The 22,226-nt window shown below is 45.0% G+C and overlaps 1 protein-coding gene across 1 annotated transcript in view; it reads left to right on the top strand.

Moving 5' to 3' along the window:
* Positions 1-17,562: 17,562 nt before the first annotated feature.
* The window catches only part of LOC149345596 (uncharacterized), a 35,769-nt gene continuing 31,105 nt past the window's right edge, over positions 17,563-22,226 (top strand). Inside the window, exons 1-3 of the mRNA XM_089541159.1 lie at positions 17,563-17,676; positions 19,289-19,443; positions 20,186-20,259. Of these exons, the coding sequence (XP_089397285.1) occupies positions 17,563-17,676; positions 19,289-19,443; positions 20,186-20,259 (343 nt within the window). The remainder of the gene's footprint in view (positions 17,677-19,288; positions 19,444-20,185; positions 20,260-22,226) is intronic.

The raw sequence follows: 22,226 nt of genomic DNA, 5'->3' as shown, positions 1-22,226 counted from the left end.
GCCACGTATGTGTTCGCACTTTGCCGTGCAGCATCTACGTATATTGCGTGTTCGTCGGCAAGGTATGATAAGTGCCCCGCTGAATTCTGACGGGTGTCCACCGAGATATGTGAGACAGTTACTGCGTAATTTCCTTTCCTCAAATACAATTTTCATTTTCTTCATTACGGGCCCTCTTTGTCTTCGTTCTCTCCCACTTCCTCCCTTCCTCTATGGTGCGGTTCGGGTGTCCACCGAGATGACAGAGAATTACTGCGCCATTTCCTTTCCTCGAAAAGCGTTGCGTTCAAAGGGCAAGGCATCGCACCGCACGGGCGGTGGCGTTCCGTGGACTCCCTGGCAGAGCAACACGCTGTCGCCTTCCACTCCTAAAGGCGAAGCTTAAGCGTCATTAATTAGCAGTTAATTAGTGTTCAGACATTAATCAGAAATTAACCATTAATTAGGGATTGGTCATCACTTAGTAATTAGTGCTCAATTACATGTGACGCCACCAGTGCCACAGAAGCAGCGAAAGTGGTGCGGAGAACGCTTTCGCCTCTACGCACTTTAGACAGTGAAAGTGCCCCGGCATCTTTAACTGTTGTGCCAACTGCTTCCATGACAGTGCCGCCGAAAATAGAAGCGCAGAAATATTTGAAATGTTTAATAGTTCGTAAATAGAACACAAGGTTCAGCTTGAGTCATAGCACGCATTTTCAATTCAGAGTATTGAGGCAGTGGTAAAATTAGTTTTTTTTTAAATTGTGTCGATTGTGAACAGCTTGAATTGTGACGTTTCTAAAGCGTGCTGACTAGCTTGACTTGCACAGTCATGAACTTTTCACATAAATTGACCTATGCCTTCTTGATACGGCCAATCATAGGACAGCGGCAAAAGCGTATGCAGGGGAGTGCTAGACCTTGATGAAATGAATTAGCGACCATGAAGTGCCTCCCCGGGTGCTCTGCACTCGTTGTTCAGAAAATATAATGAAGGACTGTGCAATGCACCATTCCATCATAGTATGACAATGCCAGAAGTTTGCCGTAAACGGGGTAATCAGCGTGAACACGATCAAGCACTCCATAGCATTTGCGATATCTATGATACTCGGTACACGCAGGGAATATTGGGGTGAGCGAAATTGTAGCGAGCACATATTCTAGCTGAGAAGACTTGTTCATTAGGTGATATGAGACAAGAAAATGAAAGCCTTTAAGCCATCCCCTGCTAATTGTGAATTTATAGAGTGTAGTCTGCATACTTTCTTTCGATGCATATTTTCATTTTCTCACGATCTTTTGTGAGCAGTCATCTCACTGCGCCGATTATTTCTGCTACAATACCTGAAATTTTTGCTGCAAATTGTCATTTATTCTGAAACAAAAGTTGTCAGAGAAAATTCATTCAGCAGTTGCACCATTTGTTTAGCCGTAAATTGTGTTCATTTTGTATTGCGAACTAGATGGGGCAAATCTCGTGTAAACAAATTCAGTTCCACTTGTCCATTTCCAGTCTCTTCGTAGCTGTAACTATGTTAATAGTTTTTTTGCCTTTGCATGATTTATTACTGAATGTATTTATTCTATTCACTTTCATGTCTTACTTCAGTCTGGCGTTCTTTGCTATGTGATTTGTAATTTTGTGTACACAATATTTCCTTACATCCGCATTGTGAGCTACATAAATAAATGCAATGATGTGCTGGCTATTTTGCCTCAGATTTTCTTCTCCAGTTGTCTGATTGGATATGCTGTCTAGGTAAGTAAGCTGGGTGACCCATTGGGGAATGACAGAAACAAACGGACTGACCAATAGGAAAAACTGGCTGCCCATTTGGTCAAGTTGGCTTCCAAACAGTATCCGTAGAGCTCCCAGTTGGACCCTTTGAATTCCAAATGGACCCATCGACCTCCGAAATGGCACCATTTCATTTCAATTCGTTTCGCAATTGCACCCATTGATTAAGTGCGTTAGTGGGCAGTGCTTTTGGATGAAAATTAGAAACTCGCATCGCACTGGGTCTGGAGAAGCGACCGATTGTCGACGCCGGATGAATTTGACACACAGGTGCCCAGATTCATAATTGATCACAGGACGCTATGCCACCTGCAGCTTTTTTGCCGGTTTGTTGGAGAATGGCGTGTCCTCCATAGGACCGCTTCGTCGTCCTCCGTGGCTACCGCCTTGCAAGCAGGTGTGACGCACCGGCAGCTTTTTGCTGTGTGCTACGTGGTTACAATGCAGGTTGCGGCGTTACGCAATCGTGGCATACGAGAGAAAAAAACAGCTGCAGTTGCCAAATTGTCTGTCCTCGACAGTGGTGCTCTGTTTATTCAGCGATGACAACCGTTGTACCGTTTTTTTTTTTCAATTATGTACGTCGTCAGTGTCACTCAACACAGCTAAGCAGCAGGGCCACACCCAACACGTTGGCTGTGGCCCACCGGTAGCATGCGCGCGCATGATTTGCACTACATGGCCAGGGCGTGACCAGAGGTTTTGATTGACAGGCGAACGCGATCGGAACCAAACTTGTAATGGTGAGAGGCCACGCATTCAGCTGAGGACTTTCATGGCGGCGGCGGCAGCAGCATCTGTCATCGCTATCGGCGTTGGCAAACATCAGGGGGACACGAAAGAACAGCACACGTCAAAACAGCGTGTGTCAAATCAGCGCACAAAAAAGAGCACAGCGACCAAACGGTACAAGAAAAAACGGCACAGTGACAAAACAAAACAGGGAAAAAAACCGTATGGGGACAAAATAGCATAGGGAAAAACAGCACGTGTCAAATCAGCGCATAGTACAAAACAGCACAGCCAAAAATCAGCACAACGAAAGACGAGCGCAGGTAAAAAACAGCACGATGACAAAAACAGCACAGCGGAGTACGGTGCAGCGCTGCTGGAGGGGTGAACCATCGTAGTCATAACCGCAAACGGTAAATCACAACACATGTGGCAGTGGCCTTTGTAGTTAGCGACTGCTCGTTTCGCTTGTTCATTAAGAAACAGGGCGGGCTCATTCCTTGAGGAGCAGCGTTGATTGAACGTTGCATTGGCAGAACTAGTAGTTATGTAGTCCTTGCTTGCTTGGCGTTAGTGACCTATTTTCTTTCTGTACTATGTAAGAAGAATCTGGGCAACTGATGGGCAAAATGGCCCGGACATGCGCATTGCGGCCAAATATCCTGGGAAAATTTATCTTGTTTTATTTGCTACGTTCGGTTTCGTTGGCTGCGTTTCATGCATTACATACATGCCACCGCACGTATTCGCTTCCTTTTCAACTGCTAGCAGCATGCATGGAGTCTCGCGCTTGATTTCACTCTTTGAGGCGTCATAGCCGTCGCCCGCTCTTCAGCAGCCAGAGCTAACATGCGCGGCGATGATGGCTTCCTAAACGTAGTGAGAGAGGCTACCAGTTAAAACAGGGTGGACGAGAGGCTTCTGTGATGACCCAGTGCTCCGAGGCATCGAAAAGCCAAGCGCCTCTGTTGTTGAAATTAAGATTGATCCATTAGCATTTTTTTTTCTGGTTCGTACAGTTCTCACGCAAGAGTTCTGAAATTCGAAAGCTTCAAAAAGGCACGTAACAGCTGCGACAAAGAAAATAAAAGACGTACGAAAGTGTGTAAAGAACGGTAGACATCGAATTTTAGTTTCATGCCATGAAATTCTCACATAGAACCGCACTTTTATTGAAACGATCGCAACTACACGACATAAGTTTATTCGCTATTTTGGTCACGAAACACAGAGCGGTTGCAGATAGCCTAAGCTATGCTTGCTAACTGAAGCTTACAGTAACCTAACATGCGAAATAAACCGAAAGTAGAAAAACTTACTCAAGTTAGGCTCGAGCTATAGTTACAATGGAGTTGTAATCTAGCTAGCTTGAGCGCTGTTTTTCTCGCCCATGTGATGAGTGCATATGAGCGCTGCGTTATTTGCTTGACAACCACATGCCCCTATGGCAGCGCAGCTAAATTGCAGTGATTAATACACTACGCATTTTACTGGACTTAGGGAGCGCGGCTGCTGCTTCCGCAGGGTGTCATGACGCTGGTCGCATATTGCTTAAGTAGACTACCTTAAGAAGCAACGCAAACTGTTTGCACAAGCGCTGAATTACTCTCAAATGAACAGTTTTAATAAAAAGAAAATTAAGAAGCAATAAATATCATGTGAAACCAAATTCCCTGCATTTCTTCTACAACTCTGCTTCCATAGACCTCCACTTGTGTTTGTTAGGTTAGCTGAGTGTTTGTTAGAAGTTTCCTGTGGTTCCTGAGCTAAAGGATAAAATTTTTCGTTTGGTTTGTTAACATTTGCTTCTAAGCAATAAAAGTACGTTTGATCAAATGTTGAGAAAACTCATGCTTTTATATAATGCTCTTCGAAGTGAAAAAACAGATTTAATGTAAAATTTCACTTAACAAATGCACGCTGATGCAGGAAATTTCAGGCTAGCTGTGTATCCCATTTCACGTTGTAAAGTAACCACCGGTAATCCTTCGACAAGCACTGTGCAGCGTCCCGGTAAACACCACATGACCTGAACATTTCGGCTCGGGCAATCCTGCCTTCATTAAAAGTATGCATCGCATACTGGATATTTTCAGTGCATGAAGGCCCTGTAGCTCACTAAAAAAAAATTGCTGAAGATTAAGTTGCCCACAGCGAGAGCTTCGAAGAAGAACGTTTGGTGCACCCAGAGCCCTACGTCGGGCGTATTGGCCAAAATTCAGCATCATGGTTGTCAACCTACAGTAACGATGCATCCAGAACAACTTCTTCAGGGTTAATCGTTCCATTACAAGCCAGAAAATTACCCTACCCTGCTCCTTCTTGAGTCTGTGAAACTGGCACTTGATAACTCCAAAGGTCGCTGCCGCATGTGTTGCGATTTACCGTTCGCGGTTATGGCTATGACAGTTTTCCTTTCCAGCAGTACTGCACGTACTCTGATGTGCTGTTTTGTCGTCGTGCTGTTTTTTCCCTGCACTCTTCTTTCATCGTGCGGTTTTTGTCACTGTGCCGTGTTGTCCGGCGTGCTGTTTTTCCCTGTGCTGTTTTTTCGCTGTGCCTTGTTTCCCTCTACTGTTTTGTCGCTGTGCTATTTTTTGTGTGCTGTTTTGAAGCATGCTGTCTTTACGTGCGCTCTTTTTTCATGGCGCCAAACGTCAGTATGCCGGGCCGGACCGGTTTACTGACATGGCCGATAATGAATTAAAGCGTCTTTTTCGCCTGTCCAAAAGATCGATGCTGTGGCTGTCCAACGAGCTAGGCGGCGACCCAAACCTGTGGAGAGTGCGTACCAGGCCTCATTTTCTCTAGTTGAAGAAAACGTTCTCTGCGACCAGCTGTTCAAAATTCGTTTTGAGGAAAGGAAATGGCCCAGTAACTCTCACGCTCTCACGTATCTCGGTGGACGCCCGAACCACCACTTAAGGAAGTGTAAAGGAGGCAGTGAAAAAAGAAAGAGGCGCCATAGCGGAGGGCTCCGAAATAATTTCGACCACCTCGAGAAGCGTATTTTTAAAAATTGTGTGTATTCTTAGGTGAAATGCCCCTATATCTAAACATATCATCGACAATGGCAGGACCAACTCCAAAATGCACTCAACATGGTATGCTTAAACAAGTTGTGAAAATGTGCTCATTAAGAGTCAGCAGTGCAGCCATCATACTGGGCGCCCATCAAACGCTCCATCTGTGACGCGAAAAGTCGTACGGATTGAGTCCTAGTAATTTTATCACCCAAACGATTCCACTTGCGAATGGGGAGAGGAAACAAAGAATGGTTGAACATGTCATTATGATAGACATGCTCGGTCAGTGCGCACGGGTGTTTTTGCAGTGAAGGTCGTGACTGTGAGTAGGTTATGTATTTTTGCCAATATATTTTGCGGTGTCTGCGTAATAATTTAAGCAAAGGAAATAGGCGTGCTTGCTTTGCTCTTGATAATGCGGCAAGGCCGGATGAAGCTGCAAGAGAAGTGGGGCAGTCGGTGCGCTTTATTTGTTCTGTCTTTTTCGCAACGGTTTGCGTTGAATAGCTTCTAGCTTTGTGAAGTTAGTAAAGATACTGAGTGGAACACCGCAGCCGGACGAAAGACAGACAGAAGGAAACAACGCAGACGAGCACCCGTCTATGTTGTTTCCTTCTGTCTGCCTTTTGTCCGGTTGCGCAGTTCTACCCTTTATCCGTCTATACGAACTCGCCTGTTTCCATCCTATTATTGTAGAGTTATTTACTGATTGGGCGAGCCAGGCTGTGTTCGCGTATTCTAGAACTCTCCTTACGAAGATTGTGCAGCGCAAGAGTTTCGTAGACGCTGATGTGGATTTTAAGCGCCTCGTGATGAAAAGTGCCCGTAAAGCAGCAGATGGGACGTTAGCAAAGTGAGAATCTCATCTAAGCTCAGAAGACCACGTGACACCTAGATACTTACGGTGTTTAACTTTAGTTAATGGTACGCCGTGTATAGTGTAAAAAAGCATAACGGGTCATCTTTTTTTCTTGTTACAGGCATAGAAACGAATTTTTGCGTGTTTATTGTCATTTGCCATGTAGTACACACCCGGGATATTATTTTAGTGAACTTTTTAGCGACAGGTGGGTTTTCGTAGCAGTTAACTGTTTTATGAAGAATGAAGTCATGTGCAAATAGTTTAATGCCACAAATTACGCCAAGAGTTATGCCATCGATAAAGAGCAGGAATAACAGCGGACCAAGGTCTCATTCATGAAGAATTCCCGACGTAACAGGAACTTTTCTGGATGGGACATACTTACAAACTGCAAACTAAGAATGGTATGGCCAAGAATCGCGTTATCAAGAAAGTTACTCCCCGTCCCCGATAACAATTGAGCATTAAACATCTTCTGGCTATCATTGTTAATACTGAGTGCCAGATCGTGCACGCCCTTAGTTCACAGTCCACGTCGAAATCTATGCTGGCGAGGTCTCAGTACACTATTGTGCTCTTGAAAACTGCTTGTATGCTTTGAAATGTTTCTGAATTTTGCATGATGTACCTCCTTGGCCAGCAGTAACCCAGCAACAGATTTTTGCTCCTCAATCGTATAACGGATACATTACGGAACCCCTAAAGACCGAAAGGGGTCAGAACGTGAGGATACCCGCCGCGGTGGCTCAGTGGTTATGGCGCTCGGCTGCTGGCCCGAAAGACGCGGGTTTGATCCCAGCCGTGGCGGCTGAATTTCGATGAAGGCGAAGTTCTAGAGGTCCGTGTACTGTGCGGTGTCCGTGCACGTTAGAAATTATCCGGAGCCCTTCACTACGGCGTCCCTCATAGCCCGAGTCGATTTGGGGCGTTAAACCCTAATAAACCAAAAGCAGAACGTGAGGACAAAGGTTAACTTTGCTTTACACAGACTCGGAGCTTAAAGGCTGCCGTAAGTGCATCGCAACGCGGCTAAGAAACGAACCACCATTCCCCTGTCACTTTTGGCAGAAACGGTACATGTAAGTCTCAGGGTGAAGCAGTGTTCTCACATTTAAGATAGGCATAATATTTACTAGTTTCCAATCTTTGGGCATGTTTGATACCGAAATAGATTTGGGACGATAACAATAGGTATTTGATGTGTTATTTCGCATATCTCTTTAAAAACTCATTCGGAATATTTTAGGGTCGTTTGCTTTTTTTTTTCGAGTCTAGTTTGAGGAGAATATTAAAGATGCCGTCGCCAGTAATTCTTAGAGCTTGGAGGTGACAAAATTCTGGAGCCGGGACTGATACCCCATTCTTTAGTGAAAAGTGAAAAGACAAAATTGTCCTACATATTAGCATAATTAGCCTTAACTTCTAGAGACAGCCCGGACGGCGCCGTTTTATGGTTACGAAAATGGTTCCCAATTCTGTGTGGATTAGTTTTCAAAAACGTTGGGAAGTTACATATAAATAGTGGTCGTTGGCTTTTTTCGTAGCCTGCTTGAGCTTTTTAACGGCGTTGCCTACCAACGCACTTTCAGCTTTGCACTTGATAGCTCTGCATAGACCCTATTTACTTATCACTGCGAGCGAATAACCTCTCTTGTGATCCAAGAATTATCTTTAATGACACGTCTGATCTTTAGCGGAACGCGTTTATTCATTCAGTAATGTGCCGTGTCTTTAAAACCAAGCCAAATATTGTCTATATCTATAGATCTGTCTAATGCCCTTTCTGCAAGGCTGTCAAATTTACAAGCGAGATGAGTTAGGATTCCTGCGTCGTATGCCTTTGCAAAGTTGTTTATGGTAGTGGTTGGGCAGTGCCATGTGATGGCACACTAAAGAGGTAATTCATGAGGTGATATTCTATGATCGGAGGTCCCCTCGATGACATGAATTACAACACGATGAACGGGTAAATTATCACTGATTAGAATCAAGTATGGTTTTTGCTGAACTTTCTACGCGTGAAGGTTCCAGAATAATTTGTTGAAGTTTAACGTTAATTATCAAAGGAATAACCATGCCTGAGATAAGATAAGAGTGATGCTCAGTGGTCCAATAGATACCTGGTTGGAAAAAATCGCCCATGAGAATGCTGCAAGAGTAACAGCAATACCGCTGGAGGAAATCTTGAACGGCAGATAAGCGTTCCCGACCAGAGGGGAGGGTTTCTGTAGAAGCTGTCGATGGCATGCAGTATTAGTATTGTTGCAAATGATTCTGCAAAGAAACAGCTTCCCCGCCTGTTACTGCAGGAAGCGCGGCAAATGGACTGCGTTATTATAAGAGCCACGCCACAACCACGGGAAGCAGATCTTTTCGGACGATTTCGCAGTTTCGCGGAACAATTTCATTCTTGGTGATATCTTGGAAGAGCCAGGTTTTCGTAACCTAAACTATAGCTGGTTCGTGTTGAAACAAATATTCTCGAGGGAATCCTCTTTGCTTACAATACTTCTAGCAAGTATTTTGATGAATGTCAATTCCTTGACCATGCTCCTGGTCGAGTGAGTCACCTGCTTACTTCTGTTTTTTTTTCGAGGGCATTTGGTCGTTCTTTTAATCATTTATTTTCAGAGCCACTCATGACTTGCTCCCATAGTCCCATACGCATGCGTGGCCTTTGATGAACAAGTTGTCGACGGCTAAGGTTACCTTTTCTTTCTTATCGCGTTCTTCTTTCGCACTCGCCAAAAGTTTTTCTTTCCGATTTCACAAATTCTGGGGAAAGATCTTCGCGGATACAGAAACATGCATCTGTGTTTGTTATTTGAAATCAAAAAGGAACCGCACGACATTTGACCTCGACGAAAGGAAAGATACACGAGGACAGATTCTAACCGCTAGTGTCTTTCGCCACTTGTCCTTCTCAGATACTAATACGTGGAAGAGATACTCTGGCCAGAGGTCTTAGCGCTAAAAAATAACTATAACCTATACTATTACTCAAAACTTCTATTAATAGAGACCTTTAACTGAGCGGATTTATGTTCCGCTCAGCTGGGAGCCCTCAAGAGGAGCGCCAGCGGAACATAGCGGGAATAAGGAGTTTTAGCGCAGCGCCTAAAATGCCCGAATGAGTGTAGTAGAGCAGAGCTTTAGAGCGGAGCGCTATGCTGCCCCACCCACTGGTGAGAAGCGGAGTTACGCTGAGAGGAATATGAATCACGCTTGCTTTTATTATACTACAATCACTAATTAAAGACATTATTGTTGTTGGTAGTATATTCGTTTACATTAGTGGTCCTTATAATCTAATAGTAAGAATGTTGTGTTAGAAAAAAAACGTTTGGCGCTGTGATGGTCAAGTCAAGCCGAAGACATTCTTGCACGCACGATCGCTGGGCGCTCTCCAATGGGATGACCAGACGAGCCGGCGAGCGCGCAGCTCCGTAAACCCGCCAGCCGCCTGAGCATTCTGCGCATGCGCTGTAGTGTTCCCTCTCGTCCATTGCGCTCCACTGGCCGCTGGCGCCCTCTGTTTAAAGTCTCTAATACGTCAACGTTACGTTATGTCCGCACCTTCATGGCGTTAGCTTTGATTTTTTCCAAGGCGACTTTCGTCGCTGCACCAAAGGCCGAAAGGATACCTTCCCTATCTATAGTGACATATAGACGTGAGGGTGGCGCTAGGCAACGCCCTTCCTTGCCCGCCAAAAGCAAACGTATTCCTTCAAGAATGAAACAGTTCTCCGAACTGAAACGGGATTCACTGGGGCCTTGCAACGCAGAAACGCATCCACTCCCTGGTACACGCACCTGACATATTACTGTCTGTTGCCTACAAGGTATTTACTAACTTAATCGCAAATAGAATCAGGATAAGATTCGACTTCAATCAACCAAAAGATCAGACAGGTTTTCGTAAAGGATGCTCGACTCTAGAGCATATTCGCAGTATCAATCAGTGGATGGAGAAATGCGCAGAATATAACCAACCCCTATATTGTATAGCGTTCATTGATTATGAGAAAGCATTCGACTCAGTCGAAACCTCAGCAGCCATGGAGGCATTGAGAAATAAGTGCAGAGGAATCTTGTGTGAAAATACTGCAAGATATCTATAACGACTGCAAAGCTACCATAGTCCTTAAAATGAGGGTGCAGAAGAATCTTGTGGTGGTGGTGGTGGTGGAACTTTATTTCCAGCGGATATAGAGGAGCGACCCGAAGTCGCCCCCCGCTTAAACGGCGGCCGCTATCCCTTGGGCAGCGGCGGCGTCTTCAGCCAGCTGGAGGAGCTTGATCTGTGTCCCCCGGTCGGGGCTGAGCAATAGAGCCTCCCAATGATCAGAGTCGGTAATGAAGCGACTCGCGGGTAGGGACTGCGGGCAGTTCCAGATCATATGATTTAGATCGGCTTTGGCATCTAAGTGGGCAGTAACAGTAGTCACAACCTAACACTCAAACAACACACAAGAAGAAACGAGAACAACAAAATAAAATAAGCGCAAAACATTCTACTCAAGTTTAAAAAGAAATTTCAAATTACTGTACAAGCATTATCACGAGAAAATACAACATGAATAGAGGCAAGCCACCAAAAATGAACAATACATAGCAAAATCATTTCAGTGCACTTAATGAATCACCACGGCTGGCGCACCTTGACATCAGAGAAAAAAAGAATGAAAGAAAGAATGGCACCATTAGGACTGTGGGTTTACCTTGATATTAATTAAATAGCGGATAAGTTCTTGAAATTTAGTCGCGAAAGAACCTGTAGCGATATTTCATGGCAAACAGTTTCATTCGATGATCGTACGTGGAATGAACGACTTTGCGAAAATGCACGTGTGCATGTGGTGCGCTTAACTTTGCAAGGATGATCAAGGGTGGAAAATTGGCGGCGCGTTTCTGATAGACTTCATCATGAAGCGATAAGTGATGATAAAGCTTATGAGAATGTTTGGTTTGGTTTATGGCGGTTTAACGTCCCAAAGCTAACTCAAGCTATGAGGGACGCCGTAGTGAAGGGCTCCGGAAATTTGGATCAACTGGGGTTCTTTAACGTGCACTGATATCGCACAGTACACGGGCCTCTAGTTTATTCAAAAGTGAAAGTCGTGAAAGTTTGCGGTAGCAGCACGTGCTTATTTTAAAGCTGTTACAGTAGTGTGACTTGAGTAGTCAGATTGGATCAAAAATGCCACACGGTTTCGCAAACCTTCAATGTTATTTCTCAGAGGGGTTTGGACGGGATCCGAGATGGGTGATTCATACTCTTTTTTAGGATGGATCAAAGTCGTGAAGGCAAATTTGCGCCAGGGAGCAGGAGCGTGTTGGAGATTCCGTTTAAGAAAAGAGCGGTTCGTGTTTCCTCTTGGTAGGCCGTTCCCTTCTTCCATGTAGCCTTCGCTCGTGCCCTTGATAAGTTCTAGACCTGTAAACATACGCGGCAGAGCATTTTTCTTTTAATTTGTTTGTGTCGTCCACCGAACGAATGTCAAGATAGTATACACACTCTAAGAACTGATACTCTCTATGATAGAGTATACCGGCTACTGTACTCTCTCTAGCAGCAGTTTACTCCGCCCAAACTGCCTAAGGAGTGAAACGACTCCTTCGGTAAAGAGTAAAACTGCGAGCGCACTCCCTCTAGGGCCTGAGGGAGTTGGAGGTTGTTTATTTTCTTTGCTTTTGTACTGCAGCGGAGCCATATATAAAGTGACCTGTGACTCGCATCTCATGCAAACTAGTGATAAGCAAAAACAACCAAACAAGAAAGTGCGCTGTGCTCCGCCCACAGAGCCAGACCTTGCACATAACCGATACGTGCAGTGTACACTTTGGAGATTATTGCGTTGCATTCATACAGCATATTTGATTTGATTTCAATGGATTTTACGTCCCAAAGCAACTGCACTGACATCGCGACATCCCAAAGCGAAGTGCACTAACATCGCGCAGTGCATGAGGCTTTGGAGTTTCGCATTCATCGAAATGCGACCGCCGCGGGGATCTGAATAGTCTATACCATTCAGCGAAGTCATGCACTTCCGTAGAATGCGTTTACGAAGAGACTGTCATGGTAACTGTCGCAATTTATCCTAAACATTAGTTTATTGCTGTGTGAATATATTTTATGCCCTTCGGAACCGCCATTCACATTTTGCAACATCTATTTCAGCACAACAACCTCCAAGAAAAAGCGGTTCGCAGAAACGAGCTACGCTTCTGTTAAAGGAAAACACTACTGTCAGATCCCGTAAACCTTCGCGGTCGACGGCGAAACATTAGTCTAAACACTTTATATGGCATTCCTACAACGGTATGAATGATGGACGAGTGCTCTAGGGAAGCTACACATCATTTTAATACGAATAATAGTGCATCAGGACACCAGTTATAACTCGTTCGCGAAGGGCGAGTCAACGTACTGTGCACCATGAAATTGCTGTCGAGTAAAGATTTACCATGGCGTTGTGGCGTTCAGATGTTGCCTTTACTGTTTCATCATTTACTGAGCTGTGCCAACTCTAACCAGCCAGCGATCTACCAATTTAGAGAACAGAACTCGCGACATATACGCACGAAACTGCCGCTGAACTCAAAATGCTAGCATATATAACTACTGAAAAGCATTACCGCTCGTCCCAAGTATAGGCGAGAGGTAGCGCACTCGGCTCGCAATGCAGAGTCTCCCGGTTCGAATCCTCCCTCCGGCGCAGCTTTTTTTTTTTTCCAGCCATTCGTAATAAAGGAGTGTTTCTACTCCTGCAGAGGGAGTGCGCCTAGCAGGAGTGCGGCGACTCTGGATAAAGGAGTGAAATATGGGACAAGCGTATACTCCATCGAAAGGAGTTCCCCGCACTCCTTTTGTTCTTAGAGTGCATGAGGTGTGTGTGCTTAAGGCGGTCTGTCTCGCTCCAGGGCTCCTGAGCGAACTTGGGCCTGTAATACTATCACCAGCTGTCAAACAGGGCCACAGAAACACCACACGGTGTGCTCCCGTGATCGGTGAAGTAAACCTTTGTAATGTTTATTTGTTCATGCGCAGTGCCAACGGCGCGTTGTTATATTATTTCGTTTCTGACACGAATGTCACTACCTCACTCTCGATCGATCACACATAGGCGAAACCCATACTTATAAACTCTGACACATCTCCAACTAAAACCTTTAAAACCCAACGTTTCGGAGCCGGCTCGGCTCCGTCGTCAAGGTTGACTGGGGGCAATACCTAGCGTCTTTAAGTATGCATGGGGGGGAGATCGAAAGAAGGAAAGCGGCGATGCGAAAGGCGCGGCAGAGCGGGGAAGTAGGGGGCGGAAGGTTTAAGGCTGTGAGTCGCGTTTTGGGACTGTGCGGAGGCGATCAATGGCGACTTTTCCTTTTTGAGCTGAAAAGCGAAGTCCCTGTCCATATACTACGGGCAGATTCACTTTAATGCGGTTGATATTGTTCGGGGTAGTTTGAATGTGCCAGGTTACGAGTGAGAGCCTTTTTTGAAGCGAAAAGCTTCAATAGGCTAGTCAACACCGCGCTTTGCGTGAGCCGGAGCCCAGATTTGCCACTTCTGCGCATGCGCGAAACTGAGTAGCGTCACGCAAGGCGCAGGTGGCCATCCGTTTCCGCCGCCGCCGCTGACACAAATAAAAATAAAAAAGATGACAGAAAAAAAACACAAATAAAAAATAAATGAAAGACAAGCAGTGCGCCAGGAAACACTCATACTCGGTGGACATCCGAACCGCGCCGTAAGGGAAGGAAAATGAAAAGAAAATTGGTTTTAAGGAAAGGAAACGACGCCTGTCTCTCTCATAACTCGGTGGATACCCGAACCGCGCCGTAAGGCCCTTAAGGAAAATGAAATGAAACGAAAATTCCTTTTAAGGAAAGCAAATGTCTGTCTCTCATATCTTGGTGTACACCCGAAAGGAATGGACACCACAGTACATGTCTCTAAAGAAACCTTTTAAGACAGCACCGTATTCACTACACGCGCAACTCCTCCTCCGCCTCCGTACAAACTTTGTATAGCTAAGGCAATACGTTTCTGAAAAGCCAGAAAGCAATACCCTAAGTGTAACCGTAAGTATAACCTTAAGCAAGGGCGTCCACAGAATTTTTTGCAGGGGGGGGCCCCATTGGTTGTTGGAGCCGGAGGGGGGGGGGGGGGGGGGTATGTTCGTAGCAAAAGGCACTTTTTGCGGAGTAAATTTATTTATTTATATATAAATAAAAAATAAGTGAAATACACACATGAAAGAAAAATTACAAACAGCAAATTAAAGCGTGGCTAGGAGAGATACATTGCAGTTTATCAACTAAGAAACAATTAAAATTAATAAAAATGCAAAAAGATACTGTCACTTCGTGGAGAAGAGTGCTCAGTCTTGCTGCATACGGGTTCTCGACTCACCCGGATTGATGACCAGCACACAGCACAATATGGTCACAAACACGCAACTACAGTCACTCAGTCAGTCTTCCTTGAACAGCAACTGTAGGCGCCTCGGATTTTTCTGGGCGAATTGCGTAATTACAAGGGTGATAAATTCATTTCTGTGCTTCATTACACGCTCTCGGTGCACACTCATCATACACATTGATTGGAAAAACAGTTGAACGCGTACGTTGAAAACAAGAGATGACTACATATACAACGAAAACTTATTTACAAGATAAATGCACGCTCGCAGCTTCATACACCTCGCTCCGTCTTGCTCGCGCGTCCGCACAGTCGAGCAACCGCACACACACTGCTCGCCGCTCGTCGTTTTCTCGTCCGCTGTCTTCGTTGTTCTCACTTTCGTTGACAACCGGCCACTAAAAACACCGAAGCACAAACTAAGAGGCGCGCACACGTGCAAGATTTCCGAATGCGCACTGGGGGGGTGAAAGGAACGCCGCGCGACTTCCGAGGGGAAGGGACACTCGCCACTCCGGTCGGAAAATTTGTTTTTGTGCTTTTATGGGGTTCAGAGCCCCGAAACGACTCAGGCTATGAGGGACGGAGTAGTACAGAGTTCCGGATAATGTCGACCACCTGGGTCTCTTTACCATGCACTGACATCGCACAGTACATGGGCGCTGTTGTGATTTGAGGCCCAGCCAGAGCTAGTGACAAGCGAGCCAGGCAGGCGCCGTCGGGCTGCGTTGACCAAAGGCGCTGGTTTTCGGAGAAGACGCAAGGAACGCTGGTGTGGGGGCGCCTCTGGAGACTGCGTCGCCGTGAACAAAAGCAGCTAATCCCCTTTGCCGAAGATTCTGAAAGCGGCGCTTCTACCGAACTGCGCTCTCCCGTGGATCGGAGGAGACAGCGAGCGGCGGCGGCGCCAACTCATCGCCCGCTTGCCCCTGAGCAGCCCGACAAAGCGGGGTGGACACAGCTGATTTGTCCTTCCCTCCTGAAGAATTCATCGGAGGCCGGCGTACTAATGTATCCTGATTATAGCGAGCGAAAAAGGCGAAAACAAGATGCCCTGTGCACTGTCTGCCTCCGTGTCGCTATCTCTCTAGAGATCAAAGAAACAGACACCCATCTCAAGACGGCTCGAAACACGTGCTCGCCGGTGCCGCTGCATGTGTGCAACAGGTCGCCCTTTAGTGGAGCTAACGATGGCGTGGTTTGAAAACGGCGGAACGACGCGCGCCCGGACGCGGCATTTCGCAGATGTGACCCAAAGCGTGGAAGCGGGGCTGCTTTTACCCTTTTGGCTGAGCGCACCACCGCCCCTGGCGTGCGGCCATCACTCACGGTTCGAGTGAGTGATTTTCCAGGGGGGTGCAGCCGCCCCCCCTTGCCCCCCCCTCCGGACGCCCATGACCTTAAGCTAAACCACGAGCATCGCCGCAGCTTTTCGCTTAGAGATATCTAGGCTTAACCTTAGCTAAGCCACAGCCAATATTCTTTGGTAATTTCTTCCGGTTCCGAGGAGATGACAGGCGAATCTGTCAGCACGTTTAGTTTTCGGAACACATTCTACATTGTTCGAAACTGTTGTGGTTACTTTGCACACTGTATTTTCAAAGTTCATCACCAGCTTTAAATTGGGTATGGTCGAGAGCGTCGGGCATTCTGTTTGACGACCGCCGACCAAGCATGCAGCTATCGCCGCTGCCGAGCCATTCAGTTCTCTGCAGGTGTAGATGAGACCATTCAACAGTTTTTTTCTTTTTTGAAAGCCCTTTTCCTTGTTTTCCGGGCTACCGGACTGCCGCCACCACCACGTGATAATACTATTGCATCCCCTTTTAATTACAGCGATGGCTAGTGCCACATTGCCTAGAATGCTAAATGGTCGGTGTATTTACATTATAATTTAGTCACTTCTTATGAATCCAATTGAGTTTATTTCCTCGGCATACTTGCACATATTCGAACATGTGACATTCCCATAAGCAGCCAAAATTCACAAACGTATTTCAATGAAATTCGATTGCGATCGATAACTATTACATTCGGGCTCGATTCAGTAGCACAGCAACACTAGTCGTAGTCGACTCGTATTTTAAAAAGTGCGGTTTGTGGACGTTTAGGAATCAATTAATGAATGTGCAACTAACAACTTTTCCTAGATTTTTTTTCCACACTCCCTTCATTTGTGTTCTTCACACTCAACCAATTTATGACACAATAAAGTTTCCTCACTCTGATTTCACCAGTATGTCACTCTTGTTGTGAACACGAATCAAGTTACTGCATATTCGCGTGCACAGGCTGAGTGTTCGCCCGTGGCTAAGTTTTGATTGCATGGCCTCGCAGGCTTTCGTGCAACTTCCAGTGTGCTTGACACCGCAGTGGAAAAGTGGGTCAAGGGATTTGCATGTGTTTGAGTTGTTTCAGAAGGAAGGAAGCAGCTCCGTCCGATGATTAGCGTATAGAAGCCGCTGGAGCCACTATACGAGCTTTCACGCGTGCTCAGATAGTGGTGCCGGAGGGCGGATGCTGAAACGAGTATCCCCATTAAAACTGTTTCGGTGCACTACCGATAAGACAATCGATGCGGCAACATTCCGCATCCGTTTTTATTGCAGCATGCTTTGATCATACAGAAAAAGCAACAACGCGAACCTGTATAAATACCCCCTGGAGCCAATCCTAAAAGAAGCAGTACTTGCCAGAACGTTTAACACGTCAACTGGATTGGAAAAAAAAAATGTACCTCGTGGCATTTTCGCTTGTAGCGCTCCTGCTACCTTCCGGGCTTCGCGCAAGTCAGGACTTTGTAGAAAACAAGCCTGAACTCGGAGGCCACCAAGACACACTACAGGTGAGGTTTTTGCTTGAAGGAGAGAACTTGTTTGAGTATAGCTGTGACTTAGTAAATGAGCATGTAGTCTCCAGCTGTCTTTATTTTTGTCCTGAATGAGACTCCAGGGACAATTACCGCATTACTTCATAATGCACGACACTCATGTTGCATTTCTTCCAACATATGCCTAAGATCCTTGGTTTTCGCAGGCATTAGATCCCTTGCTTGTGATTTACTTGTAATAAAATCAAACCACCCCTGCTTAGTTCAATGAATCGAACACATCTGTCCATTTTCACTTACACACCAGCTAATGTATGCTACTGCTGAGGAGAATACATGCACGTTGCATCTGGCCAGCATTCACAATGCGCCGGAAAATTGGCGGCTGAGGACTGAATTGAGGTTGAGGACTGAAAATCAACCCTTGGAAAGTAACATTATAAGAGTAAAATAAAGAGACAAGAAGAGAGCGGAAAATGTTGATGAATGAACGTGAGTTAAAAATCCGTGTTGAAATATAAAGAACAAATGAGCTTGCGAAGGGCATGTAGCGCGAAGGTAAAATAACCGAGTAATTAATAGCAATGGACTGGATTTCAATAAAATGCAAGCGTAGTTGTTGCCGGCAGGAAGTAAGTTAGGTTGGCGGATGGGATTATGAAGTCTGCAGTGATAAACTGGCAGGCAGTGGTCAGACGTGGTCTTGCCCTGCCCACGCCCAGTTCAGTTCTTGATTCCGCCTAGGATGTCATTAACCCGCCCACTCTGCTCCCTTCCCATCTTTTTACGTTGCACATATAATTTTCCTATAATTCTCCCTGCATTGTACTCAGCTTAAGTTTATTTATTTATTTATTTATTTATTTATTTATTTATTTATTTATTTATTTATTTATTTATTTATTTATTTATTTATTTATTTATTTATTTATTTATTTATTTATTTATTTATTTATTTATTTATTTATTTATTTATTCATACTGTTAACCCTCACTGAGGGTCATGACAGGGTGGGAATCAACAATACATATAAAATCAATATCACATCTAAAATTTCAAATGACAGAACCCAGTAACAAACATTTTGAGTTACAATTATACAAACATCTCAGAAATCTGCTGAGCTAGAACAAATGACACAGAAAGCGAAAAAGCACATACAAAGTAATAGGACGCAACGCACGGGGGCGACATGTTAGCGTTCATTAAAGTATCGATCAACACTTTTCTGGAATGCTGTTTTACTGGCACTTTGTAAAACATGAGTAGGCAATTTATTACAGAGCTCTATCGCGTCATGAAAAAAACAAAAGCGAAATACGTTAGTGCGAGCAAAGTACGGCCCTATGGTTGCATCATGATTCAACCTGGCGCTATGTCTACTCTTTTCGCTAGCCTCCACGATTCTGCCCCACAGGTGAGTACCGGTAAGTTACAGATGTTGTATACTTTTCTCTTGGGGGTTGTCGAGAATGAAGCGCTTAATCCAGCTTCTGCTGCGAATACAACGGTGACACGTACTGGCGGGCTACTTCCCCGACATTGTGACGCGTTTTCATACTCGGATTTGATGAAAATTATTGCGACGTTTTATTAGGAACTGCGTGCTTATTTTTTTCCTTTCAGTGCTTCCCTGCGAAAGCCGAATTCTACCTGCTATACAGAAACCATGAATATGACCCATACTTCGGAGGCACTGCAAAGTGCGTCCATGGCACTCAACATGAACCTGTGATAAATGACTCCACATCTATAACATTCATCTATGGCAACGCAAGTGTGTAAGTTTCCCCATTTGTTGTTGGCTTATTGCGGTTATGGATATCCGTCTTAGGGAATGCGGCATCGAAAAAGAAATGGCTAGGAGTACATCGCTCAGCGCCGATAAAACAAGCAAAGTGAGCACCGTGTGGGAGCTGAGCTCCTGTAAATAGTATGCACTAATATTATACTAATTACAGGTTTGTATACTTATATATCTGCTCACAATGAAATTTTGCATATCACCATGAGCACAATGAAGCTTAGTTTTGTTCATATAACAGTTTTTGCGCAGGCTCAGAAGCAAGAATTTGTTGCATGGTTCAGATAACCATTTTACACGTGGATAAGTTCGTTACGAAGCAATGTTTAAAACTATCAATGTTAAATCATCTAAACTAGGCCACCTTTAGACCCTTCGTGAACCTTTTATTCGAGGGGAAAACTATATAGGAGAAAGATGAGTCTGGCTGGTTGGTTCATGTTGAATGGCACGACAAAACAGCGCTGATGGACTGGACGGAAGAAGAGACGAGAGAAGATCAGCGCATGTGTCTGTCTCTTCTTCTTTCGTCCCGTCCCTCAGCGCTGTTTTGTCGTACCATTCATAACTATATAGCGATGAGATCTGAAGGAATGGTTTCGGGGAGCCTTTTTTATAGACATTAGGTCCAAGTGAGAAATGTTTCTTCACCAAATATATCAGATCGGCCTTGTTGGAGGGTCACCGCAAAAAAAAAAAATGTACTTTGCTTCGAACAGGCCAGCGAAGCTAACCTTTCTGGCGGGACCCGGCTACAGTGTAAAGAACATCGCTAACCTGCAACACCTCGACGGTGAGTTTCTTCAGCGCGGAGTCTTCCCCGGCAGCACTTCTTTTGCGATAGCCAGTTCATCGCGAGATGCAATATATATATATATATATATATATATATATATATATATATTATATATATGCAACTCTAGGTTTCGAAACTGGTGAAACGTCTACGCGACAAAGTCAGTGATTTGGATATTCTGGCAAAGAATATTATGGATTGTGTCTCGGTAGCCTGCGAAATTTATGCGTGTAGATGGTAGACCGCATGTCGATCTGTTGAAAAAAAAGAATAGAAAATATTTTCAAGCCACTGCTGTTTTGCATTCCTTCATACCCTTCTTTTACATGGACCCTTTGTTATCGGGTTCATTTCGACAGTCAGTGACGTACCAACACATGTACATTTTCACTGAAAACAACAAAACGGTGAAAGAACTTCGATTACTGTTTTTACCGGAGCATACACATTTAGGGGCGTTGCCGCAATGGTAGCTTAAAGAGACAACGTATGGCGCCATAGCCCCTGTATTCACATGTCGCCCAGCATGGCCTAAAACGGCCGCTAAACTCTCCCAGGGGCGCAGTCACAGGGCCTATCTTTAAAACCGGTTTCTGGTCGTGTCTTACGGCAAAATGGCTAAGCAGCCTTGAACACTCCGGGGAGTCAGGAGGCTGAAGTTAATACGCGTTTAGGTCAGCGCTTAGAGCGCGTAAGAAGGTAAAACCAGAACCATCAAATATATCATCGTTGTGTGAAATTCACCTTCTTGACAGCGCTTCGTTTCCAGCTGCTATTTTTGCACTATGTGCATTAAAAAAGAACGCCAAGACGTTCGAGAGAAAAAATTTTTGCTTGAATGGCATGATAAGAAAACCAAAAAAAGAATACGAATTCAACCAAGGACGCCAGTTCGCGAGAGGGTGTGCGATGAAGAAATCCGCTGGAACATCCTGAGACGAGCTGCCGTTCCCGTGTACACACCAAGGAAACTTTTTTTTTATTCATTTCTATTTGTCCTCGCACTACTAGCGACTCTCGACCATTGGAGCAGGCAGCTTTGCCTTACGAACAGGTTGAAGTGGACTTACTCTGACGAAAAAATTCACATTGACAACACGCTAGTAACCACCAGCTGATTGAAGTACATCTGAAAGCACATCCTTCCATCACTGATGGAACGATGAAATATAGACCATTCCATCGAATGGTCTATAGACAGTCTATAGACTTCTTATTCACTCTATTGACTTCCTATAGATATTGCTTTTTGTCTATTCATGGCCTACAGGCTGTCTATAGAAAAGTCTACTAAAAGTGTACGGCCACAAATCTATAGATTGTCTATAGACTGTCTATGGCATTTGTATTGCCTATAGACTTTTGTCTGTAGACAGCCTATAGACTTTACAGAAAGAGGTCTATAGACACTCTATAGACTGTCTAAAACTTTTTTGTAAGGGATATCTGTGAAACCTGCGAACCATTCGCGCACGGCTCCTAATATCGCCTGTGAAACATCCCTTCTGGTGCACACAATCGTCCTCAGCACTGTGACCTTCATGTAGGTTGCTAGAAAATATATTGAAGCCATTCAATAGTTCATATATTTGAGTGCAGTCACCTGGGCAGCTACCAATCCGTCTTTACCGTTGGGCGCACCTGCACTTTACTAGGCATTTTTCACACCATCGAAAGCCAGGTGAAGCACCGCAGGGCCGGCAAATATTGGATAACATTCGACTAGAAAATTGCTGGACAGTCGTGTTTCAATCCGCAGCTAAGTCTCGTGGATTCCGGCTTTTGGTGCCGAGACGAGCTCGAGTGCAGCACCATTGCCTGGTTCACTTCTACGTACAGTGTTACCAAGAACTAGCCTTCGCTGTGGAGTTACCGCACGTAAGCAAGAATGGCTTTTTGGAGGCTTCCGGCGATTCCCAGTGGCTGTAATGATGAATCGAGTCAACTCCAACAACAGCACAAGT

Source organism: Amblyomma mixtum, chromosome 4 (assembly GCF_055824585.1).
Source record: "Amblyomma mixtum isolate Tamu chromosome 4, ASM5582458v1, whole genome shotgun sequence".
Taxonomy (NCBI): Eukaryota; Metazoa; Arthropoda; class Arachnida; order Ixodida; family Ixodidae; genus Amblyomma; species Amblyomma mixtum.
This window is presented reverse-complemented; position numbering and strand designations above follow the sequence as displayed.